The sequence below is a fragment of the Mesoplodon densirostris genome, chromosome 15 (genome assembly GCF_025265405.1).
Source record: "Mesoplodon densirostris isolate mMesDen1 chromosome 15, mMesDen1 primary haplotype, whole genome shotgun sequence".
NCBI lineage: Eukaryota > Metazoa > Chordata > Mammalia > Artiodactyla > Ziphiidae > Mesoplodon > Mesoplodon densirostris.
This window is the reverse complement of record NC_082675.1, coordinates 23,874,763-23,902,060: the sequence shown is the minus strand read 5'-3', so window position 1 is coordinate 23,902,060 and position 27,298 is coordinate 23,874,763. Positions and strand designations below refer to the sequence as shown.

The 27,298-nt window shown below is 49.0% G+C and overlaps 1 protein-coding gene across 5 annotated transcripts in view; it reads right to left on the bottom strand.

Moving 5' to 3' along the window:
* Positions 1–27,298, bottom strand: part of OSBP2 (oxysterol binding protein 2) — a 173,934-nt gene that overhangs the window by 109,315 nt on the left and 37,321 nt on the right. For all 5 annotated transcript variants that reach the window (XM_060118532.1, XM_060118533.1, XM_060118529.1 and 2 more), the window contains one exon: positions 18,984–19,192. In XM_060118532.1, the coding sequence (XP_059974515.1) occupies positions 18,984–19,192 (209 nt within the window). The remainder of the gene's footprint in view (positions 1–18,983; positions 19,193–27,298) is intronic.

Genomic DNA, 27,298 nt, shown 5'->3' with positions numbered 1-27,298 from the left:
GCTGTTCTAAGAAGGCGGGCGCGTGCCTGGGCTCTGGGGAAGCTGCAATAACTTTCATGCTCCAGGGCCAGATTCTAAGCAAAGCTCCCTGTTCCTGGATGCCCCAACCAGATAACAAACAAAACGATCCTTGCCTGTTTTTGCTCTTCACTGTGTTCTCATCCAGGGGATGCAGCAAGGCACAGCTTTGAAGCTGCAAAAGTCTACTTTTGAATTTCGGCACCACTATTCATTCACTCATTCATTTCCTGAGCACCTACTGTATTGCAGGCCCTGCACCCTGCATTGCTCGGAGCCGACAGTCTAGTTGAGCGGACAGATGTTGATCAAAGCATCACCACTTCCTATCAGTGATCTCAGGCAAGGCGCTGAGGTTGCCCCTGTGTCTGTGCCTTCCTCTCAGCGGACTGTTCATGACTCATTGAGCCAGTGCCTTAGCCGTGCCTGCACCAGACCCAGGCCGCCCAGGGTCACCCTCAGCAGCTGGGTGCGGGGAAAGGAAATGGGGTATGTTCCTTAATGGGTCTCCTTCCCTCCAAGTGGGCCTGGTCAGAATGCTTCAACCCACTTGCAGTCAGTCATCTTACACAAAGAAACCAAGAGTTAGCGTGTGTCTGGGAGGTGCAGGCTCCAGTGGAGAGGTGGACGGTGGGTACCCTGGCCGAGAGCCCCCCCCCAGGACCCGCCTCTCCACACCCACAACTCAAGTTGGGGTCTGAGCTCAAGGACAAATGACTCAATGTGTGGCAGGGACCACGGCATTAACTAAACACAGGAACCATGGAAGGCAGGGGGTGGGGGGTGAGGGAGAGTGGGGCACTGTTTTCCATTATTAGCACTATTTTCCACTCCTCCTTTCCTATGTGTATGTATCAGTGGGACAAAAAATCCATTTTTAATATTAAAATAAAATTGGTACATGGCATTTACTTTGAAATGTGGTGATGTGACAGAAGTTAGATCCATAAATACAAAAGGGATTAAATTAAAAGGATTTAACGGTATTTCAGTGGCCTGGGTGCACTGCAACAGAATGTGGAAAATGGCAGTCACAACCCTGTGGCATTTGTCCCCATCTCACAACTGATGGGGTCGTTACGCGGTAGAGGCTGAGCTGAGGAAAACGCACTGATGAGAGTTTCAGCAGCTATGCCACCCACTGGTGACTGAATGTGGCCCCAGGACCAGCTAATGGATAATCACATGGCCATTTTCTGAGAGGAGACGGATCATTGAGGCATGTTTATTGCCAAAGCACTGGCACTGGAATCCAGAAAAAACGATACTGGGCGACTCGCAGTTTTTAAATAACACTAAATAACCGCACCTTTCTGCTCACCGTGAGTGGCCATGAGCCCCGTAAGGACTGAGTGCTCAGCCTGAGCCATCATTCAGTTCAGGCACCTTCATTTGGTCTTAAATAGACTGCACACAGATTAAGCGTTTTTGCTTCGTATTAAATGAGAATCTGACTGGCACACGTGAAATACACATGTAAGAGGAAAAATCATGAGCCAAGGGATACTGAAGAGCAAGAGGCACGTCTGAAGTGTGGGGATGAGCTGGTTTCTGTGTAACAGAGAAGCTGGGCAGGAACACGAGGCGGATAAGGAGCAAAGGGCAGGACTGTGCAGAGGGGCCAGGGCAGGGCACCCGACCACCAACGGGGCCACGGTCCTTCTGCCTTAGGGCCCCCAACCCCCAAGCACAAGACTGAACCCTCCTCTGTTCCCTCGGCTCTATTGCTACTTCATTCTGGAAGGAAACTGGATATGCTTTTTAAAAAAAAGTGCTGCCTGTCTTTCCGCAGCTCTCCCAGGAAAGGGCAGTATGTGCGTTCCCGTTACTTGGAGTCACATCTGTCCAGCTCCCACAGCAACAAGTGCAGCTCTGGAAGCGCAGGGAGGCCCAGGCGGCTGAGGCAGGAAGGTGGCAGAGCTGGCTGGGACCACCTTTTGGAAGCATCTGTCAAACGTCTGTGGGATGTGCTGGTGGCGGGCACAGAGAGTGAGTAGAAGGTCATGCTGGCCCTCAAAGAACCCACAAGCCAGATCACCAGGCGGCTATGATCATGCACCCCGTGTGAAAAAGTTTGATCATGCGCCCCCAGTATATGAGTAATTATTTCTAGATTATACGCATGCTGTGCTACTGCTACTTGACTTATGCTTTATGATCATGTGCCCTCCGGGTGAGGGGCCGGCACTCATCCCCTTCTTGGAAACAACGAGGCTAGAGGAGAGTGGAATCAAGAGCCACAATACCATCGCACCCCTTCCCAATGCAACGTTTCCTAGGAAGGTACTAGAGAAGAGAGGGAGCTACATGCATGACATGGTCCATGGGGCGTTACATTTGTAACAGGCCACAACTGGAAGCTGCCTGAGCGTCCAGCCAAAGGACGACAGGGTAAGAAAACTGGGGCCACAGGCTCTCCACAGAACAGAAGCCAAGGATAAAAAGTCACAAGCAAGGCTGCAGAACATTCGCCCGGAATACTGATGCTGTAAAGCCGAGTGGAAGGTGAGCTCTCCGCTGTGTGTGGGTGTGTGTGGTGTGAGCAGGGAAGGAATGGCAATGGCTGGATCACGGCAATGTTTTCATTTCTTCTTTTAAATTGCCTTTGCTATCACTGTAATGTTTTAATAGCATAGAAAGTCAAGTTTAAGTAAGAGCGGCGGATGATTTTTCTCACCGGTTCCCTCTTCCTCCCTCTCCTCCGAAAGACAGTATGGATCTCCTCCCACAGCTTCCCCAGTTTCCAGACTGATGAGTGTGTCTGCGAACCAGGCTCCACTGACGGGGCCTTCTGTCTTCCTGCTCACGAGGCTGCAGTCATCACTCTCCCCGACAGCTCCATGCCCTCCTTCAGCAGAAGGGCCACGTGGGCTCTCACTGTAGGTGCCACAGCATTTTTCTCCCGCATTCGGTTATCAGCTGATGGCCTTGAGCTGTGATCGCATCTGGGAGACCCTGAGCCCAATGCAAGGGGGGTATTTCTGCACAAATGGAAGAGCAGCAGCACTTCTGGATAAGTTATGGCACAGGCTCACAGGAGAGTATTTGTGGGCGTACCTTAACCACGCCGTGCATTTTCTGCTAAGGAAGTGTTAACTGGAACAACCTTTATAACTCGCCAACAGTATCAAAATGGGAAGCATGCACTTGACCCAGTAATCCTTTCTCTAAGAATTTACTTTTAGGAAATAATCACACTAGGGCAAAAAAAAAAAAAAAAAAAAAAGAGGAAGAAGAGGAAGGAGGAGGAGGAGGAGGAGGAGGGGGAAGAGGAGAAGAAGAAAAACAAGAAAGAAAACAATGAGCACAGAAATGCTTGTCCAGTGCTTTTCTAGATAATAGGGAAACACTGCAAGCAACCTGAATGGCTAAAAAATGTTTCATTAAATTATGCTATATCCATTTGATGGAATATCATGCACCATTAAAAATGACATTATAATTAGATATTCAAACAGGTGATAACATTAAAGAATTATTATTTCAGGTGTGATAGTGGTCTCAGATTGATGCTTTTAAAAGAGTCCTTGTTTTTTAGAGATACACATAAAATGTCTGCAGATGGGGTTTGGTTTAAAATAATGGCAGAGGGAAGCAGATTAGTGGTCACCAGGAGCAGAGGGGAGGGGGGAATAGGGAGTGGCTGCTGATGGGCATGGGGTTTCCTTTGGGGTGATGAAAATGTTCTAGAACTAGACAGAGGTGATGGTTGCACAACATTATGAATGTGCTAAATGTCACTAATGGTGAATTTATGTTATGTGTATTTACCACAATAAAAAAATAATAATGGGGAACCAGATGACGGAGTGGGATGAAATAAGATTGGCCATAAATTGATAATTGTTGAAAGGCAAGTGATACGAACATGGGACTCTACATGTGTACAAGTATGTTAAATATACATGTATGTAGCTCATTAGAAAGTTTCCATAATAAAAAGTGATGCCACAGATGCATATTTATTGGCATGGAATGCCCACAACATGTTGAATTTAATGAGCCAGTTACAAAACTGCATATTGGGGATTTTCCCAGTGGTGTGAAATTACATATCTAGATCCAAATGCATATATACGCATAAAGAAATGTTTGGAATGCTGTTCAGTAAAGGTTTAACAATGATCATTTCTAGGTTAGTAGATTTGAGATTTTTCTCCCTTTGGTCCATTTTCCAGTATGGTTTGCAGTTTTCTTTTTCCATTCAGTCTTTTTACAAAACAATAAAGATTTTTTTCTTAAAAGGCAGAAATGTTTAAGAACACCCTTTTTACCTCCAGCATTCTCACAGAATGGTCCTGGAAAATGGCAGATTCCTAACAAAAGCCACCTGGCTAGCTTGACACCTGGGTACTTGCTCAGTGGCAACACCCTCCGCAGTGTACATCTCCCCATGGGGGTGCTGAGGAGGGCCCACCTTCACAGCTGGACACCCCTGTCAATGATGACAACCCCAACAATGACCCCTGCAACTCTTTCTCCTGCACATGTTCATCCGGCCTCTCTCAGCCACCCTGTGAAGTCGACTGGGCCAGGACTGGGACCGTCCCTACTTCACAGACGAGGAAGTGAAAGTCAGGGGTCTGCCTACACCACACAGCTGAGCAGCCGAGGCAGGACCAGCCCAAGGGGACCCTTCCTTCTCCCAGGAGCCACCCCTTGTTGGGGGTCAGGACCCAGGCGCTGGGGCCTGGGGCTGGCCCTCCACTCGGGAGATGAAGACCACTACACATGATCTTGCACAGGTGCAACTGAGACCCCTGCATTATCACACACAGCCAAACGTCTCCAGCCCCCACTCAGATCGCGTGAACATCAGCCGGAGGAGGGATAACTACAGTGACTGCTGCTGGACAGCCCACTGCGAAGGACACAGCTGCTCCCACAGTGGTGTCTCCGGCTGAGCTTCCTGGAGTCACACAAAGTCCCTCCTGACCTCTCACGCTCCTGGTAATGCCCTTTGGAAGGACGCTCTTCAAACTTGGCTCTGCGAGGACCCCCACAATTTACCTGCACCCAGAGCATACGGACCAAAGGAGCCACCAGGCCTGGCCAAAGCTCCAGGCACCCACTCCTCACACTCATTCTCTCACTCATTCTCCCTCCCTCCCTCCCTCCATCCCTTCCTTCATCCACCCAACAGTTCTGCGTGTCTACTCTGAGATGAGCCCGGCCTGGGCAGCAGGATGACCAGGGAAGTCAGATGTTAAACAGATGAGAGCACCACGAATAATACCCACACGATGGTGAATGCTCAAAGGAGAAGCACCAGGGGCCAGGAGGGCACCCACGGCAGGTGGGAAGCAGACCTGGGCTGGGGAGTCAGGAGGGGCTCCTGGAGAAAAGCCTTCATGACATAAGAACAGCCATTGAGAGTGGGAGACCCCACAGTGCACAGAGCTCACGCCGCTGTCCACCTGCCCAGGGGCTCTTGTCGTTTCCCCTCTGCAGACAGGAACCTGAGTCCAGAGAGGACGTCACTCAGCCGAAGAGAGGGAGAGCCAGACCTCACAATGGCCTCAAAGCCAGGCCTAACCAGTCACAGGTGTGCCCGGAGCCGGCAGGGCTGCCTCCGGGATGTCTGGGCTCGAGGGTTTCTGTGGCCAAGCCCTGAAGGTGACACTTCTGGCTGCGCTCACAAGACGTCTATGAAGAGGAGTTCCCTGCGAACACCGCTGCCTCATCAGCGACAAGACGTCCCGTGGGCCAGTGCGACCTCCCCACTCTGTGCTTTAACGGAGATGAGGAAAGATGGGCTCGCTAGTGGCACTCCTCCCCAGGCAGCCAGAGGGCCCTGACCCAGGAGCCTCATTAAAATGGAAATTCCATTCCTCAAGAGAAGCTACCTCATCTCCGAGCAGCCCAGTGTTTCCGACTGTCTTCCAGAGAAAAGAGAAATGTAAAGTGGGTGCCAGTGGGAGAGGAAAACCCACCACTTGCACCTAAAACCAGAACTCGCCCACTGGAAGCCCAGCTTGCAGTCTCCGCCCTGGTCCCGCACCAACCCATTACAACCGTTTCCTCCTGCTCTAGAGAGCGGTGTCCAAGGCCGACTCCTGCCTGGGCGGCTGCATTGGGTCCGGCTCTCTCAGCATGTGGCTACCTGCTGGCCCAGCCTTGCTCTAACCCGCTCTCACCTGGACTGAGGTGGCTCACAAGTGTATGGTCTGTGCACACCAAACATGTGGGGACTGGATGGAATATTCCTTCTGCTTCCAGGCGCAGAGGGCCTGTGCACGGGCACAGCCTCAGTCCTTTCCGTGGGAGGAGAAGGGACCCAGGATGTGGTGGCCCCTGGAGAGCAATGTCAGCTAAACACGGTCAAATGCAAACCCAGGCTGAGTCTGGGAAGCCTTCCAGGGAGTTGTCCCCACTGGCTTCCTTTTGTGTGTATGTCTGGGGGTGGGGTGGGGGAGGGGGGAGATCATAAAAAGGGCCAGGCGCTGACCCTTGCCTTGGTCCGAGCCCTTGCCACCCTCAGGTCAGCCTCCATTTCAAAGCCAATCCCGATCTCAGGTGAAAGCTCTGCACCAATGGTTTTCAAACCTTTTGTACAGGTTTCTCTACAAACCTATCTGAAAGAGACCAGCAGACACAGGACAAGGGAAGCTACTGGGGCAGACACGGTGGGAGGAGGCCAGCCCGGAGCCCCACCCACCGGCACCCTCTCCTGAGCAGGGTGGCAGCTCGCATGGCCCCAGGTGCAGGCATCACACCGAGGCCCTGCATCGTTGGTGCTCTGTGCCTGGTGTGCTGTGTGTGGACGGGGCACCAGCCTCCATTGGGCCCAGCTCTTCCTATGCTCACAGGGCCTCCCTGGCAACCCTGCCTACCTGTGAGGGGCCTCTGAAGCTTCTGTGCTTCCTGCCCCTGCCTCCAGCGGACATGTCTTATCCCCCAAGGATTCCCTTCCACAATCTGTGGTTGTTACGCCAGCCTGCCCACCTGGCCTCCCTCAGAGCTGGGTCCTGGCTCTCCACAGCTCCCTGGCCTGGGCTGGGCACAGGAGAGGGCAGCCACAGAGCACACGGAGCACGAACAGCCCATCCAGCTGCTGCTTGCCCTCACCTTCTCTTTCCTGAGCCAACTCCTGAGGGTGGCAGTGAGGGACCACTCCACGGAGGTTGGAGGTGCTCAGAGAAGAGGTCACATCTCAGGGGGACCCAGAAGAGTGGGCTGGATTTCACACTCCCTCATTAAACACGTTCAGGTCGCCCCTCAGGTGTGGCCATGACCCCCACCCTGAGCTGCACCTGATGTGAGCAGGGCTGGGGACCTGCTCCAAGCTGCTCCGGGTTCCCTTGCCCCAAAATTTGAATCTGGGGCACAGAGACAGCAGCCATGAGGCCGAGCTCAGCCAGGGCAGGTCAGAGCTCCCGGGAGAACGAAGATATAGAGGAACAAAGAAGCCAGTCCATAGAAGGAAAGGAAACAGGGGACATGGGAGAGTTCCTGTAGGGTGCTGCATAAGCTCTACTTTTACTGAGGACACTCTGAGTGGGTTTTTGTTCCCTGCCACCAACTGACCCTGAATAGAAGACCATGAAAAAAAGAAAAGAATTAGTAAACAGGTCCCTGTCTATAAAGGTGTTTCCAGTGCAGTGAGGAGACATCCCCACAGGCATGATACCACTGCAGGCAGACCTACTGTCAACTAAGGCAGTAGTCCCCAACCTTTCTGGCACCAGGGAGCGGTTTCACGGAAGACAATTTTTCCACGGGCCAGGGTGGGGGTGGGGGGATGGTTTCGGAATGATTCAAGTGCATTACACTTATTGTGTACTTTATTTCTATTATTATTACATTGTAATATATAATGAAATAATCATACAACTCTCCATAATGCAGTGGGAGCCCTGAGCTTGTTTTCACTTGCCACTCACTGATAGGGTTTTGAGACGAGTCTGCAAGCAGTTGATTTATTATGGTCTCTGTGCAGTGAAACCTCTCTGCTAATGATAATCTGTATCTGCAGCCGCTCCCTGCTGCTAGCAGCACCGCCTCAGCTCCACCTCAGGTCATCAGGCATTAGATTCTCGCAAGGAGCACGCAAGCTAGATCCCTCGCACGTGTAGTTCACAGTAGGGTTTGCGCGCCTATTACAACCTAATGCCACCGCTGATCTGAAAGGAGGCAGAGCTCAGGCAGTAATGCGAGCGATGGGGAGCAGCTACATATACAGATGAAGCTTCTCTCACTCACCCGCCCGCCGCTCACGGCCCGGTTCCTAACAGGCCACGGACCAGTACTGGACTAAGGAGCCAGCTGAAGAGCCAGGGTTGGTGGGTGGTAACAAAGACTGGTATTGGTCAGCTGTGCCACACAGTCCCTCTCCCAGGGCAGCTTGGAGCAGATAGCCAGCCCTGCCCTGGTCCCTTCAGGTGTGGGTGGGGGGTGGGGACAGGGTCTAGGGTTTTTTATTATATTATTGTTGTTGTTGCTGTTATTATTTACCCTCACCACCATCTCAGGATATAGGCATTATTCCTCCCTTTGAGGAGCAAAGAAATTAAGGCTTAGAGCAGTTGAGGGCCTCATCTGAAGTCACACAATGGAAAAGACAAAAACTCTAATTCAAAAAGATGCATGCACCCCAATGTTCACAGCAGCACTATTTACAATAGCCAAGACATGGAAGCAACCTAAGTGTCCACTGACAGAGGAATGAATAGAGAAGATGTGGAATACATATGCAATGGAATATTACTCAGCCATGAAGAAGTGAAATAATGCCATTTGCAGCAACATGCATGGACCTAGAGATTATCATACTAAGTGAAGTAAGTCAGATGGAAAAAGACAAATATCATATGATATCACTTATTTGTGTAATCTAAAAAAAAGCTATAAATGAATTTATTTACAAAACAGAAATAGACATAGAAAACAATATTATGGTTACCAAAGGGCAAATGGTGGGGAGAGGGATAAATTAGGAGTTTGGGATTAGTGGATACACACTACTATATATAAAATAGATAAATAATAAGGGCCTACTGTACAGGACAGAGAACTACATTCAATATCTTGTAATAATATATAATGGAAAAGAATCTGAAATAGAACATATATGTCTATCTATATATAGATATATATAGATAGATACATATATATAACTGCATCACTTTGCTGTACACCTGAAACTAACACAACATTGTAAATCAACTATACTTCAATAAAAACATTTTTTTAGATAGATAGTGGGAAGCAGCTGCATAGCACAGGGAGATCAGCTCAGTGCTTTGTGACCACCTGGAGGGGTGGGATAGGGAGGGTGGGAGGGAGGGAGATGCAAGAGGGAAGGGATGTGGGAACAGATGTATATGTATGACTGATTCACTTTGTTATAAAGCAGAAACTAATTAAAAATAATTAAAAAATAAATAAATAAAAACATTTTTTTAAAAGTTACACAATGACTCAAAGCAAAGCCAGGATCCCAAATTTTGCACTGCTTTTACTAAGCCACGCCCCTTCACACCATCATGCAAATGACACTCAGCAACTGCCCAGGGAGGCAGGGTTGTGAGGGGGGAGGGGAACAGAGCCTCACCTTCCAGTTCCACAGCCCAGAATACCTAGCCTTGACCTTTCAAAGTTTACCTCCAAATCAAAGCTCAAGCTGGCAAAGTTAAGTGCAGGAGGATCCCAAGAAGATATTCTAGCCCTGCTCACCTTGGGTTCAGAACACATGCTGTATTTTGGAACCAGTGACACAATGAGTTGCCAGCCCCACCTGCATCAGAGGCTTGGCACTCATGCCCACAGATCCTCGAGCAGGTTAACATCTAAATGGCAACAAAGCATAAGCCTTCTGAACCTGGTAATTACAAAGGTAAGTGCTATAGTTACAAAGGTTAGTTACAAAGGAAGCAGTTAGTAATCAGGATAATTGCCCTGGTAGGAAAATGATGCTTAAAGCATTTTTTTAACATCTTTATTGGAGTATAATTCCTTTACAATGTTGTGTTAGTTTCTGCTTTATAACAAAGTGAATCAGCTATACATATACATATATCCCTATATCTCCTCCCTCTTGCTTAAAGCATCTTAATGGTAAGAATGTACCAAATGTAGACAAGTGACTTTTTTGTCTACGTTTTTGGTCAAATGACTCTGACCTACTAATCCTCTTATGAAGACCACCTCCAATACAAACATTTCAGAATGCTTATTTTTCTACTGAAATAGGGGGGCCACCTCTGGGATGGCCAGCAGAGGGCCCTGTGGGAAGAGGCGAGGTCAGAACAAACACTGCCCTCGCTGCAAAAATCCAACTCAGTTTCTCTGAGAACTGAGCGTCAGTCTGCTCAAATTGTGCACATACATTTGAACTCGCTGGTGACCCAGTTACCCTGAGCCTCTTCAGCTAGCACCTATTTACACGAGTCCCTCGGGGCTAGCCGCTGCCATCTCTATGGGTCACAGGATCACATCTAAATCCAAACTGTCAACACCTCTTGCACAACAAAATACCATCCTTTTGCTAAGTTCCTTTCTGGTGGCTCTTGCCTTTGCTAATGTGGACTCTTGAAAATTGACTCCAACTCATACCCCGCCCCACCCCCCGCCCCTGCAGGCTCCCTAGCAAGGCCGAGCCATCAGAGGTCTCCATCCTTCCAGGACCTCCTGCTCTGTGCCAAGCCCTGCTTCTTCGGGAAGGGCCAGAATTCTCTCCCAGCTGAGGGATGCTAACTTTCCCCTGGGTTCCTTCAGACTCTGAATAAAGCCCAGTCTTCTCTACTGGAAGCACATGTGTGTCCCCCTTTCTCAGGCACTGCACTCCCTTTTCTAGTTCCCTCACACCCTCGAAGTCACCAGGAAGAGTAAACGTTCCTTTAAACAAACTTCAGTCCACTGCATTGTTAATTTTGCAGATGTGATAACAGTACCTTGAATTAAATATTAAATGTTTAAAAAAGTAATCCTTATCTTTTAAAGATGCATCCTGAAATATTGACAAATATTCAAAATGACACGGGATTAGGGAAGAGGGGAGAGGCACAGAAACAAGACTGAGTTGATAGCTGGTGACAAGTATGTGCTGGTTCCTGAGACTTCTGTCCGCTTCTGTTTATGTCATAAATTTTCCATAACAACAAAAGGATTTTAAAAAATCCCATCCCTGGGGTTCTGCAGCATCCCTGAGTCCAACCGTCCTACCTGAGGATTTTACCTGGACCTCTTTCAACTGACACGTTTAGTGTCAGTGTTACTCCACACAAGGTGCTGCTGAAGCTGCAAAGTAAAAGCCACTGGCCTGCATGCAACAAGCTCTCGGGATGCAGAGACTGGTCTCTATTTTGACAAAATCCCCAAGGCCTCATTTCTCAAATTGGGCACAGGTTTTTCTCTCTCCAAACACCAGTGTGGGCACATGGAATGGAGTGAGCTCAGCTCCCTGTCCTGGCATCACTGAGGGGAAATCTTAACTGCCCCTCATTACTCCCTTGGTCTGGATGAGGTGGCCCAGGTGTGAGTCAAGGCAGAGGAGAGTTTGAGGGGAAGGGAGGCTGACCCATCCATGTTTTGGAGGGGTAGGGTGAGGTCAACCCCTCTGTCCTGCAACCTGAGAGCCAAGGACCAAGGGCCAGGACACGTCATGCCTCCCACCTGGGCCAGAAGCTTGGAGGGAAGTGCTGAGATCACAAGGGGCTCCAGGCCTGAACACCTGAAGGCTGGACACTGCGTAATCCAAAGGACTCGAAACCAGAAACCGACTTCCCCTCCAAACTAGACATAGATCTGTTTATCTGTTCAGAGGGCTGTGTGGCATTCATGCTCTTGGAGCCCCAAATTCACAGCCAAAGCAAGCAGGGAATTCCCACCTTGAGCTGCTGACCCATCAATGAGCAATGGCTCCCCTCCTGGGGTACCGTTAAATGTTCATCCCGGGGCCACCACAGAAACAAAAGCCAACCCCTCTGGTCAGCAACACCCTTCACCACTATCAGTTTCAATGACCAACAGTTCACACCCACTGTCCCACTCTCTCAGTCAAGGAGAGGATGATGAAGAGAGAATCTCTGATGAGTGAAGGGTATAGCACTCCCAATACGGACATAACCCCTCTTCTCAGGTGGAGAAAAAGGCTGCACCTATACCTAGAAGAAAGGAGACAAGAATTCGGATACAAGTGCACCTGGTGAACGCCCCACACCATCCCTTTTGTCTCTGTGGTTCCAGTGAATTAAAAAACAATACGTGGTAGGGACTTCCTTGGTGGCGCAGTGGTTAAGAATCCGCCTGCCAATGCAGGGGACACGGGTTCGATCCCTGGTCCAGGAAGATCCCACATGCCGGGGAGCAACTAAGCCCATGCGCCACAACTACTGAGCCTGTGCTCTAGACCCCGTGAGCCACAACTACTGAAGCCTACGTGCCTAGAGCCCGTGCTCCGCAACAAGAGAAGCCACCATAATGAGAAGCTCATGCATTGTAACAAAGAGTAGCTCCCGCTTGCCACAACTAGAGAAAAGGCTCACGTGCAGCAACGAAGACCCAAAGCAGCCAAAAAAATACATGGTAGTAAAACAGAATTAAACCCCCATTCCAACTAAAACAACATTGTAAATGTAAATGTCAACTATATTTCAATTAAAAAAATTTTTTAAACCCATTCCATGGAAAACACAGAATTTGGAAATGGGGGAAGCAAGGCAGCTGCAGCAAGCCATCCAGGAGTCTGAACAGACCGTGTTTCTCAAAATGAGATCCATGGGGGGTCAGCAGGAGTGCTGCATGGAATGCATATTAAAAATGGGGACCATTTTTTTGGGGGGGGGTACGCGGGCCTCTCACTGTTGTGGTCTCTCCCATTGCGGAGCACGGGAGGCTCCAGATGCGCAGGCTCAGCAGCCATGGCTCGCAGGCCCAGCCGCTCCGCAGCATGTGGGATCTTCCTGGACCGGGGCTCGAACCCGTGTCCCCTGCATCGGCAGGCGGACTCTCAACCACTACGCCACCAGGGAAGCCCGGGACCATTTTTAATGGGCACCATCTGATCATCTCATCAGGATCTTAGTGGTCCTCCCCTAAGAATTTTAATGCACTCACCCCAGCAGCCTTTGTGCCCACCAAAGTTAGAGATAAGTTTTTCAGGGTTTGTGTGTGCATGTGTGTGTGTGTTGTTTAATCCATGCCACTCAATATTTTACTAACTTAATGAGCTCACAAGAGACCTCATTACACCTTCTGCCCAGCTAAGTGGATGGGGCTCCTCTTCCTTGGGACTAAGAGGTCCAAGGGTTAATAGCTTGAATGTGGCTATGTTTTCCCTTTGTCCTGAGACAAGCGCACCCCCTGTCCCCACCCAGCCTCTGGGGGTGGCCACGGGAGAAGCCATGGCTCAGTGCTTGCAGGGATTTTCTGAGCACTAAGGAACAGTTCTCCCCAACAAGTCAGAAACCCCCAGTTTAGGAAGCCATTCCTTCGAAGGGAAGAGTGCTGAGTGGACCAAGGTGAGACCACCATTTCTCCAGGCCACTTGCCTGCTGAGGCACAAAGGCAGCAGGTTTTCCAGGAGCTGATCCAGAGCCAGATTACCCCCCACCACTCCCCAGGGACTTATTTCTACCTTGGGGGACCATGGCCAATAGGGACAGCAGGAAAGCCTTCCAAGTCCTAACTTTTAGAGGATTTTCATCTTGAAGCAATAGGATGGCAGGGTGCCCACATGGTCTTTAGGGCCAGCCCCTAGGGCCACCAGCCACAAACGGCCCCCTCACCCCCTGCTCAAACGCCGCCTTGGTTGCCCTAAGGGCAGAATCTGGGCTGCCTGGGATAATTCCAAGTGCTGGGCTGTGATATCAGAATAGGGCTATGACATCAAGGCGGGGGCAGGTCAGCCTGGGGGAGCAGGGCAGGAGAGAGAAAGAGAGCCCCTGAGGAGCTGGATTAGACCCCCTGGAGGTAAGGCCCAAGAGAGAGAGGTGTCCGGCTCTGGGTTCACTGCTCACAACCTCCTGGAGCCCCCACTGGGAGGCGGACCTGAAGATATGAAAATGATTCTGAGAGGTAGGTTGCAAGCCAGCCAAACTTCTGGTGCTTCCTTACTCACTGATTTAGGAGCAAGGAAAGCAAACAAACTACCCTCTAGCTCCCCCCTGTGTCAAGTGAAAGGATACTCTCTATTTTCTGACTGAGAAGTTCCACTTTGGACCACACCCACCCAAGTGGGCTGAGCATCAAAGTCCCCCAGGATGCGGCTAAATGCAGGTAGATGAAATGTAGGACGCCCTTTACACTGAATTACAATAAACAAATTTCAGTTTAAGTATGTCCCAACTATTGCACGGGACACATTTACACTAAAACATCTGTGCATGTTTGAAGTTCAAATGAAAGTTGGTGACCTGACCTTTTATTTGCTAAATCTGTCAATCCTATCCAGGAAGATTTTTTTTTTAATGCAGGTGCCCGCTCCCCGCCCCCACTCCCGTCCCCAATGCTCTCATTCATTCAGATTTATCCCTGCAGGGGGACCTGGGAACCTGTATTATTTTAAAGCTGCCAAGGTGACTATTATCAATAACTACTGCTGACTTTTCCTGAGCATTTGACAAGCCATGTGCTAAATTCGTTTCATGCACTGTCTAAGATAGTCCTCACAGCCCCTCTAAGGGGTGGTTCTATGATTAAGCCTGCTTTACAGAGGCAAGAAAGAGGCAACAGACAGCAAGCACCTCACTCAAGGTCACACAGTTACTAAGCCATGGTTTGAACCCAGGAAAGGTGGCTCCCACTGACTCAGAAATCTTTGAATTGGAAGGACGTTGGGAGGCACACAGTCAAAGCCTCTGGTGGACTGACCAACAGGGAATCTGAGGCTCCGGGAACTCATGCTCACACTAACCAGCACGCCACTGTGCATGCGCATGAGGGGCTGAGTCCGGTGGCAGAGAGCAAGCATCTAGCCCAGGCAGGGGGCCAGCTCAGGGAGGGTTTCCAGAATGGCCTCTCCTTGAAGGGGAAGCAGACCTAAGGGGAAGCAGGGTGTGGGAAGGGGCTGGGTGCTAACGAAGAGGGTTTGTAAGCAGGGGGCTCAGCTTGCAAGCCGGCCTGGCAGCAAGACGGTATGCCAATGAGGAGAGGGAAAGCTGGACAGGTCTGTAGGGCGGGGATAACCAAGAAGAGACAGAAGTCAAAACTGCATTTTATTTTCAAATGAACACACAGACATTTTTTTGTTGCTGCACAGTTCTATGCTTTTTTTTTTTTTTTTTTTTTTTTTTTCTCGTCTTGTGGGATCTTAGTTTTCCGACAAGGGATTGAACTCAGGTGAGGGCAGTGAAAGCACCGAGTCCAAACCACTGGACCGCCAGGGAATTCCCCAGTTCTATGCATTTTAACGCATGTATAGATTCATGACACAGCTTCACAATAGGACACAGAACAGTTCCATCACCCCCAAAACACTTCCTCATACTAGTACTTTGTATCACTCCCTCCCTTCACCCTTCACCCTTGGCAACCACTGACCTGCTCTACGTCTCTAGTTTCTGCCTTTTCCAGAGTGTCATATAAATGGAATCATACAACTTTTTGAGAATGGCTTCTTTCACTCAGCATAATGCCTCTGAGATCCATCCAAGTTATTGTACGCATCAATAGTTCATTCACTGTGACTGCCAAATAGCGTTCCATTCAATGGATGTACCAGGGTTTGTTCAATCCACTGAAGGACATCTGAGAAGTTTCCAGTACTTTGCTATTAAAAATAATGCTGCTATGGGACTTCCCTGGTGGCACAGTGGTTAAGAGTCTGCCTGCCAATGCAGGGGACACGGGGTTCAATCCCTGGTCCAGGAAGATCCCACATGCCAAGGAGCAACTAAGCCCATGCGCCACAACTACTGAGCCCGCGTACCACAACTACTGAAGCCCGAGCGCCTAGAGCCCATGCTCTGCAACAAGAGAAGCCACCGCAATAAGAAGCCTGCGCACCGCAACGAAGAGTAGCCCCCCGCTCGCCGCAACTAAAGAAAGCCTGAGCGCAGCAACAAAGACCCAACACAGACAAAAATTAATTAATTAATTAATTAATTAATTTAAAAATAATGCTGCTATGAACATTTGTGTACAGGTTTTTGCGTGAACATAAGTTTCCATTTCTCTAGGATAAATATGCAAGGGTGTAGTTCCTGGATCATATAGTAATTGCATGTTTAGTTTTTTAAGAAACTGCCAAAATGTTTTCCAGAGTGGCTGTACCATTTTACATTCCCACCAGTAACTTATGATGGATCCTCACCAGCATTTAGTATTATCGCTATTTTTTATTTTAGCTGTTCTAATAATGTGTAGTGATATCTCACAGTGATCTTAATTTGTATTTCTCTAACAGCTAATGATAACGAACACCTTTTCATGTGCTTATTTGCCATTTGTGTCTTCTCTTCAGTGAAATATTTGTGCTTCAAGACACCAAAAGGAGAGGAATCCCACCATGTCTCACTGACACGTAGCATGTGTTACTTTGAGTTGTACCTGAATGTCTGTCCTGTGTCCTTACCCAGAAGGCTAACCCCTTGGGAAAACAAGACATGTGGTGCATCTCCAGCCTCTGACCACGCCTAAAGGACATGAAATGAAGGAATGTGAGCCTGAGGCTGCTCCCTCAGGGGTCCCAGACTCTCCTAGAGGAAGTGCAGGCTAGCAATCCCTAGCACTGTCAGCTGAGTTAACAGTACTTCCATACCAGCTGCAAAAGAAACCCCTGCTGCTGGCTGTCCCAGGAAAATTGTTCCAGAATGATGAATCCAGTAAGTGCTACCTGCTACATTATTTTCAAGAAGTTCCTAAAAATGAGGCAATGATTGATTGATTGATTGATTTTACTTAGAAGCTACTAAGAGGAAGCTAGTTCTTCCACAACCAGTAATGTTCCTGCACTTGGCCAACGGGGTTGTCCCAAGCCCAGCCACAACACCAGCTACATCATTTGCTACAAGCATCCAAACTGAGACCACAGGTCCCTGCTGGGGGTCTCAATGCAGCCCATACCTGAGATGCCCCCAAACACCCTCCTTCACTGGGAAATGGAGTGGTACCCTGGGGACCCCTGGCCAAGCTCAGCATCACTGCTGACACACCCAAGCCACAGAGTGCTGACCCCAAGAAAAAGAGTCATCATGGAGGGACCCATGCTCCAAATGGGTGAGACTAAAAGAGAAGGTCAGACTGATAGTCAATGACCTTCCATGTGCACTGAGAAGCTAGTGCTGGGGGAGAGACCCCAATGCCGGGAGACTGAGTATGGGGCACAATGACTGATGTCACTAGCCCCTCCGCCTGCTCTGTGCTAGAGCTCCTTCCACAGGACTATCTCCCGGACCAGCCTTGGAGACAATCCTGGAGAACAGGGGCTGTGACTCCTTCTCATCTGGGGCCCTGCCTCTTTAAAAAACACACAGGTCTAGGATTCCCTGGTGGCACAGTGGTTGAGAATCCGCCTGCCAATGCAGGGGATATGGGTTCGAGCCCTGGTCCGGGAAGATCCCACATGCTGCGGAGCAACTAAGCCCGTGCGCCACAACTACTGAGCCTGTGCTCTAGAGCCCGTGTGCCACAACTACTGATCCCATGTGCTGCAACTACTGAAGCCCACGCGCCTAGAGCCCGTGCTCCACAATGAGAGAAGCCACCACAATGAGAAGCCCGCGCACTGCAACGAAGAGTAGCCCCCGCTCACCACAACTAGAGAAAGCCCACGCGCAATGAACACCTAACACAGCCAAAAATAAATAAATAAAATAAATAAATTTATATTTAAAAAACCCACACAGGTCTATATAAACACACACCTTGTGCTTATAACTTCAAAAGGATCACAGCTTCCCAGTCCTCCCCTCCGTATGTGTGGACCCAGTTTTCACCCATCAGAAACCTGCTATTGCTCTGAGCGGGCAAGGCTCTAAGGAGGCCAGCATTCCTACACAGGGCTTCAGGCACCTACTGGTACGACCCAGGTGGGAGGCAGCGTGACAGTGTCTCAGAATTACAAATGCACGGTCCCACCGACCCAGCAACCCCCCTTCCTGGGACGTCCGTTTCATTTATTCTTATACACACCTGAAATGAAATGCAAGGTTACTCACTGCAGCGTGGCGGGTCATAGCAAATTAAAGACACAACCTAAATGTTCATCAACAGGCTATAGGTTACATAAACTAGGGTACATTCGTACAATGAAGTACTGTACTGTTGTAAAAACAAGGAGGAAGCTTTTTATATATTTATAGGAAAAAATTCCAAGATATACTATTGCTAAATGGAAAAAAAAGAAAGGTGGGGGACTGAATTTACTATAAAATAAGTACTTATTTGAATACACATGTAAAGACATAAGATATTGGTAGCTCTGGTTGCCCCCGGGTGGGAGAACAGGGTAGGTAGCTGGGGATAAGAGTCAAGGGCAGACTTCACTGCATATGCTTTGAAACCATTGGTTTATGAACCTTATAAAGACAATACATATTTTTTTTAATGTATTAAAGTAAAAAATAAAGTGTCTTGCTCAGGACTTCTGAGCTGACCCTCCATCTTGGCAAAGACAGCATCTCTGGCTAAATGGTTTTCAATCTCCAAATGGACCTCGAAAAAAGTCTGGCCTGAGGCACAAGTGCACCATCCTGGTCTCCCACCTCGACTCTGCTTCTGGAACTGACCCACTGCAGCATCCGAAAGTTCTGCTGAAGCCCAGGAACCAGACTTGTCCAAAGAAAGACACACACAGCCCTGCCCACCTCAACATTTCCACCCCGAGAACTGCCAGCCACCCTGACCACCTAATATCCCACTGTTGAGGACGCACAGAGCTGAGTGGGAAGGGCAAACACGCACCCTGACCTTCCGAGGTTGGTCTGAACTAGCCTGGTCACCACTGGCCTCCAAACACTTTCAGTTCCCACTCTCTCCAGACCCACGACACTGCATGTACTCCCGCCGCACCAAGCACTTGCTACCTGACTGGCTGCTCATCAAGCGGACAGCCTTGGCCTTGGCCAGCTCCAGGGCGGTGATCCACTGCTGCCGCTCCACCTCTGAGCCGGCCTTGAGGTGGTAGGTCCTGCCCCCACTGGTCAGCACAATACCGCAAGAGTCCTCCGTGTCAAAGTGCGCAGTGAACAGGTTGATGGTGCCACGGCAGGTGTGGGCCATTTCACCCTGATTTCTGTGGGATGCAAGAGAAGGGATGGGGTGAGGCTCCCAAACTCAATAGTCCTAGACTGAAAAAAAGCCTCAAGGCACATCCTTGGAATCTCAGACCCTTGGAGCTGGCACGGGAGATGGGAAATAAGGCCTCTTGGGATTGACTGGTAGGGGCTTGGCTTGTGTGGGGGGTGGGTCTCAGTGGGGAGAGTGGCAGAGGGAGGAGGGCCTGTGTCAGTGCCACATACAGGGCATGCCTGCTGTGGTCTGAGCCCTTGCAGACACCAGGAAATGTAGAGGGGTGACTGCCAGCGTCCTACTAGGCAGCACAGACCCCTGACTCCATCCCAGGCTCTTTCCACCAAGTCTCAGAACCACAGAGATGGAGCAGGGTGGGCATCTGCCACTCAAACTGAGACTAGAGACCCGGAACCCCAGGGGGTAGACTTGGAGGCCCCCACACACACCGCCAGGAGTGACCTGGGAACTGAGATCTGCAGAGCAAGGATGCCACCATTCTCCTCTGGCCCCAGGAGATGAAGGCAATGGCTGGGCTGACACAGTACCCCTTGCGACAAGGAACTGACCCTTGGCTGGTTACAAGGTCATGGAGCTAATGGTACCAAAGTAAGGGGAAGCGGAGGTGACTAAAGTGTGGGCCATTTCCAACTGTGACCAGTGTCTGAAAAGTGAGATCCAACTATCATGGCTGGATCTACTTAATTCACTCCTTTAGACACTCAAAGGAAATTCAGACACCACTCTTCCCCCGCCTCCCCCGCGACGTACCAAAGCTCTTTCCACAAAGGATGTGGGAAAAGGAAGAGCAACTGGTCAGCACGTAACCCTGCCAGTGCCGGAGCTCATTTGGCACTTCTGCTGCTCTTTAATGCTCACTTACACTCCCTGGCTGTTCATCATCTGTTATTACTTCTTTGACTCTTCACCAGTTCCAAAGTCAGATGACTTGACACTCAGGAAGACATTTATCTTTCATTTGAACTACTGTTTCTGATTCTCTCCTGCTTTGGTTACATTCCTTAGGGAAGATGATATGCAGTTGACCCTTGAACAACGTCAGGGGTTAGAAGCACCCAACCCCCTGTGCAGTTGAAAATCTGCATGATGCTAGCAGAGAGTGAAGAGGATTCAGAAGGGGTGGTGGAGGAAGAAGAGGATGAACGTCGACCACAGCATCAGGACCAGCCACAGCAGCACCGAAGGAGCCTGTTTTACAACCTTCTTGCTTCAGTCTTCCAGGCGACCCCAGCTGGCCACCAGGAAGGGGACCCTGTCGCTGACTGGACTTGCCACGTCCCCTCCCAGGGAAGGGGTCAACGTGTCTTTGTTCTCTCGGAGGGTGGTGGTCCCTCCACTGCAGTGGGAGAGCAGATACCAATGAAGGCATGGGCGGACCTGAGTAGCGCAAGGTGTGGAGCGTGCTGGACACAAACCTGTGCACCTCCCCAGATTCCCTCGACCGCCTCCTCTGTCTCTCAGTCGGTGCCTCCTCCTTGCCCAACTGTCCCTCCACTTCTGGACTCTCGTAAAATGACAGTGGGAAACGGGAGATGGGAGTGAACGGGGCAGATACATCCTCCCTCCACTTGCACCTCTGCGGACTGCTGAGTGGTGCGTTTTCTCCTCATGTGTCTTCTGGAGGAGTATGTGCGCCAGGCCGGCTGTGTCTCTGCCGCTCGCTGTGAAGTGACATCCAGCAAAGGAAACGCACTGCATCACTGTCACTTCCATCTTCCCACTCCCCATTTCTGCTTCACTGCCCTTCGACTGAATCTCTCAAAGTGTCAACTCTTTTTTTTTTCTTAACATCTTTATTGGAGTATAATTGCTTTACAATGGTGTGTTAGTTTCTGCTTTATAACAAAGTGAATCAGCTATACATATACATATATCCCCATATCTCCTCCCTCTTTCATCTCCCTCCCACACTCCCTATCCCACCCTTCTAGGTGGTCACAAAGCACCAAGCTGATCTCCCTGTGCTAAGCGGCTGCTTCCCACGAGCTACCTATTTTACATTTGATAGTGTATATATGTCCACGCCATTCTCTCACTTCGTCCCAGCTTACCCTTCCCTCTCCCCGTGTCCTCAAGTCCATTCTCTACATCTGCGTCCTTATTCCTGTCCTGCCCCAAGGTTCTTTAGAACCACTTTTTTTTTTAGATTCCATATATGTGTTAGTATACAGTATTTGTTTTTCTCTTTCTGATTTACTTCACTCTGTATGGTAGACTCTAGGTCCAACCACCTCACTACAAATAACTCAATTTCGTTTCTTTTTATGGCTGAGTAATATTCCATTGTATATATGTGCCACATCTTCTTTATCCATTCACCTGTTGATGGAAAGTGTCAACTCTTTAATCCTTGCCTTTGGCTATGCGTTCTGGAGGACCTTCACACACACAACAAAAATGTCCACAGGCAAGAAAAAAAATTGACAGGCAACAAATTTTTACTCAGACACATAGAAAGACAAAGGCTACTAATCTGGAGCAAAGCACTCAGCCTCGTACGAGATTTCTGTTTAATGCTTGCTCAAGCTGACTCTGGTTCACTTGGTAAATTCCTCTCCGGTCTTCTAAATTCTAATTTGGCAAGTACTTCCTGTGGGTTACCATATACAGGAATTGTGCTAGAAACTGGAGAGGTGGTAGATATAAAGGTAAATAAGACACATTTTCTGGCCTCAAAGAACATTCCGCTTTGTGAAAGAGATGGCCCATAAATTGCAAGGTACTATTTAATAAGCAGAGGGAAATAAATTCAAAACAAAGGGGGTGTTCGCTTTATAAAAATTCATTGAGGGCCTCCCTGGTGGCGCAAGTGGTTGAGAGTCCGCCTGCCGATGCAGGGGATACGGGTTCGTGCCCCGGTCTGGGAGGATCCCATATGCCGCGGAGCGGCTGGGCCCGTGAGCCATGGCCGCTGAGCCTGCGCGTCCGGAGCCTGCGCGTCCGGAGCCTGTGCTCCGCGACGGGGGAGGCCACAACAGTGAGAGGCCCGCATACCGCAAAAAAAAAAAAAAAAAAAAAAATTCATTGAGTTACACTCTTGTAATTTACCTATTTTTCTATGTGTCTGTTACACACATACAATAGATTGTATGCTACATACATATCGGTTGCCAGTTAAAAGTTGGCTTTAAAATCAAAATGAAAGGATAAGCTGCCGGTGGTTAAATCTCAGGAAACAGAATGACCCTTTCTTGTCCTAGAGGGGTCAGGGGTACACTGGAGCAGTGTCTCAAACAGTGAGGGACTCTGCCCAAGCACAGACTAGGAGGAGGGTCAGGCTAACCCAGAGCAGCGGCATGGGGGCTGTGGCTCTGGGAAAGCCCAGGGATCCAGAGCAGCCAAAGGAGAGGGTCCAGCCAAGGCCTGGGTTGATGATGGGCATAAAAGTGAACTAAACTGTGTCCCTCAGGGAGATTTATTGAAGTCCTAGCCCCCAGTACCTGTGAATGTGGCCTTATTTGGAAATATGGTTTTTGAAGATATAATCAAGTTAAGATGAGGTCATTAGGGTGGACCCTAGTCCAATAAGACTGGTGTCCTTGTAAGAAGAGGAACAGACACAGAAACAGGAGGGAGGCAGAGATGGGAGTGATGCATCTACAAGCCAAGGAATGCCAAGGATCACCAGCCAACATCAGAGGCCAGGTGGGCCTGGGACAGACTCTCCTCCAGGGCCTTCAGAGAGAGCACAGCCCTGCTGACACCTTCACTTTGGACTTCTAGCCTCCACAAGTATGAGACTATACATTTCCTTTGTTTTAAGCCACCCAGTTTTTCATGCTTTATCACAGCAGCCTAGGACACTAAACACAATGGCTGAACAGATGGGTGGAGGAATGACCTTCTGGAACCTCACATGCAGCTGAGCCTGTTCATCAGCTGAGCACACCAACCACAGGGCTGCACCTCACCCTCCACATAGTTCCCGTCTAGAATACTCAGCACCATGGCACCCGCACAGCTCCTCTCCTTACTGGAGCAGCCCTGCCCCAAAGCTGCCCGTCTTGCTCGGAGCTTTCCCCTTTTCCGACACCACAGTGGCTAGACAGCCAAAAACGACCTGCATCAAAGATTCCAAGGAATCAGTTTCCACCGACGACATGCATTCACACAAAACCTAAATGTGGAAGTGAGCAAGAGGAAAGGCATCCATCGTGGTGGCAGGAACTGCGACAGAGGGCGTGTGCTCTGGCAGCCCCAGATTCCAGGGCTCCCTGCAGCGGTGTCAGCGGTTCGCCCCATCACAGCAGAGGTGGTGAGAGTCTGGGGGCCCAGACTGCTCCTGACTCCTTCCAGCCCGCTCCTCCAGCCCTCCCAGCGAGTGGGAAGTGACCCCCGCCCCTGGCCGCACAGCCTTCTGCTCACACTAGCCAGAGTCATGTCTGCTGTGTGTGGCTGAGTCCTGACCCAGGCACCTCCCCAGAGGCTACATCATCTTGGAATGCAATCCTGTGACTGCAAACAAGATGTGATGTTTGCTGTCTGGGATCCCTAGCAACCAGGCGAATCCTTGTGTGTTTGCAGAGGTTTTAAAATCTGGATCTAGAGATGCAAAACATACACTCGGAAAATGCAAGCCACTGATTGGGAGAGTTATTCGCAATAAATGTATCCAACAAAGAACTTGTGTCAAGAAAATATAAAGAACTCCTAAAATCAGTAATAAAGAGGCCAGCAACCCAATTTAAAAATGGGCAAAAGATTTAAGCAGGCACTTCCCAAAAGAGGATATCCAAATGGCTCATGAACGTACAAAGCAGTGCTCAATGTCATCAGTTATCAGTAAACATACACATGCCCCACGATCCAGCAATTCTGCTCCTACAGAACTCCCCACTCGGGATGTGCACACGTGTACATGTTCCAGAACTTCAACAGCATCTTCCTAATAACCGAGAACTGAAAACAACACACACATCTGTCCACAGTAGACCGGATAAACAAATGGTGGTTTATTTGTTTGGTGGTTTATCCAATGGTGATGTATTATTATACAGCAATGAGAATAAAAGCATTAGAACTGCACATAACAACCTGCAAGAACCTCACAAACATAATGTTGAGCAGAAGTCAGACACCAAGAGGACGTATTGTGTGACTCCACTGATAAAAAGTACAGTAACAGGCAGAAGAAAGCTCTGGGGTGACAAGTCCAGACAGCAGTTACCCTTGGGGGAGCAGTGACTGGAAGAGGACATGGGGGGACTCCTGGAGGGCTGGTCATGTTTTATTTCTTCAGCGGGGCAGAGCTTATTCAGTGTGTTCATTTTGTGATTTGCCCACTTTCCTCTCTGTATATTGTACTTTATTAAATGTTTACATTTAAAAGTACAGGAATGGGGGGAATTCCCTGGCAGTCCAGTGGTTAGGACTCCGTGCTCTCACTGCCGAAGGCCCGGGTTCAGTCTGTGGTCTGGGAACTAAGATCCCGCAAGTCGTGTGGCCAAAACAAAAAGAACAGGAATGGGGAGAATTCTTGGCTGGCAGTGGTGGCAGCAGCAACGATTGGTTCTCAGCGGCAGGAGAGGTAGCAGGGCCCCGGGGGCAATGTCCTTGCCGGGATGGTTCTGTGACACGACTTTGATCCTGGATCCGGCTGCCCAGCCTGCCTTCTTCTCACCTCTCCTCTGAGACCTCTGTTCTGCCTTTTCAGGGATTCTGTGAGCAAATGAAGATCCTTCCAGTAAATACCTTTTTTTTTTTTTTTTTTGGTTTAACATATCCAGAGCTGGTTTACTGTTATTCTCAACTAAGAACCTGCTGGTACACGTGAGCAGCAGCCACAGAAGGGATGTCGGAAGGTGGGGAGGGCAGTGAGGAAGGTTGTAAGAGATGCGGGCAGGAGAAAACAGCAGAGTTCGGTTCTTCTGTCTCTCGGGCCAAGGGGATGCTATTAGGACCCTTCAGGTCTAAGTAATGAAGCTCAGCTGTTTGTTCTAACGACCCAATCCCGAGGGCTTACCTTAGAAGTGTCTCACACAGGTTAGCCATTTAAGATGTGACAAGAAAGGCAGGAATGTCACCTCTCTGTTCCAGATGCAGAGGGTGAGCCTCGGAGATGTGGGCAGCTCAGTGGAGCTCCCAAAGGGGACTGCGCCACTAGACCGAGGTCCACCCACCCACAACCCTGCCTCTTACCCACAGGGCCGCACAGACTTGTCCGCCAGGCTTCACGTGTGCTCTCAAAAGTGACCAAAGCTGGTGGGATGGCTCTATTTAGAAAATGCTCGACATGGCAAGTGTCAGACGTGGCCCATCAAACAGAAGCATCTACAGTGCAGTGTTTGCTTCCAGAGGTAAGACCATCACTACGAGACCTGACCCCATTTCATTTTGCTTCTGGCCTCATTCTTCACCATTTAGAGTTTCCCTTGAGAAATGTTAAATAAATGCTGCTACAAGTTCTACAGGAAGGATATTTCTAATGTAATTTTTAGAATAAAGACTAAAAAGGAGACTCAGGATCCATCCTCCAGTTACTGAAATTCACGCGGCTACATTTTTACACAAATGGAGGATGACAGTAATTTATAAAAGACAGCACACTTATCAAGACAACTTGGGCTTCCCTGGTGGCGCAGTGGTTGAGGGTCCGCCTGCCGATGCAGGGGACACGGGTTCGTGCCCCGGTCCGGGAGGATCCCACATGCTGCGGAGCAGCTGGGCCCGTGAGCCATGGCTGCTGAGCCTGTGCGTCCGGAGCCTGTGCTCCACAACAGGAGAGGCCACAACAGTGAGAGGCCCGCGTACCGAAAAAAAAAAAAAAAAAAAAAAAAAGACAACTTATATCCAGGTAGTACCTCACTTTCTGTAAGAGTCTGTCACAAACATGAGTCTTTTGATCCTTGCAAGGGTCCAGAAAGTGGGCAAAGCAGACATTGATTTGTTCAGCAAATATTTAGCAAGTATATTCTATATGGCAGGCACCTGTAGGATGAAATTAGCCTCATTTTATATCCAAGAAAGGAGAGGAGGCCAGGAAAAGGTAAATCATGTGCCCCCATCCATAGAGCTGGTAAACAACAAAGCCAGCACCAGAAATCAGTTTCTCTGCCACCAGCACAGGGCTCTTCTCAAGGAGAAAACTGGGGTTTCCATCCAGAAAAAAATGTTCTGCTTTACCCAGTCATTGTTTGTATTTGCTGTTTACAAGCTAGAACATAAGTTCCACGAGCCACAGACCTGGCCTCTCTTGCCCCTACACACGTGACACATGTTGGGAGCTCAGAGATGTTGGGCTGGCAGAGTGAATTAATACATGCGGGTTACATGCAGAGGAACAAACCCAGGGAGATGATCCAGGCTCGGCCCACACCGGAAGTTCTGCCAACCTCACATGCTAAAAGTGGAGTAATGGGGGTAACACCACCCCACTCCGTCAACATCACTGACTGAAAATCCATTAGACATATTTTGTAGTTCCATCAAAATATCAAAATATCATGAACTGCTCAGTGACACCTAAGGTGGTTCTTCAGATTATTAAGTGGAAAGCCTGTCACAGAATATTACGTAAATGCTTTAGATCTCAAATTTAGACTAAAAAGGTCTTGTCAAGTAGAAAATGGATGAATGTTTTAATGGCTGAAGCAAAAATTAAAACACTGTCTGATGTGGTTCTACATGTGTGTAGAGGAAATATTTAAGACAATTATGCTGTAAATGGGGGAGTGTAAAGGAACTTACGAGGAGGTAAGGTTTCTATACTTCACTAAAACTGGTAAAATGACATCAGCAGACTGTGATAAGTCATGTATATGTAATGTAATATATAGAAGAACCACTAAAAAAGTTATCCAAAGAGACATACTCAAAAACACTAAAGACTAATTAAACATAGGGTGACCACATGACCCAACAATTCCACTCTGAGGTATACACCCAAGAGAAATGAAAACATATGCCCACACAAAACTTGTACACAAACATTTATAATAGCATTATGCATAACAGCTAAAAGGTAGAAACAATACCATCAATGAATGAATGGACAAAAAAAGATTCATACAATGGGGCCCAACTTGGTTGAACCTTGAACATTATGCTAAGTGAAAGAAGCCAGGCACAAAATTCCACATATTGTATGATT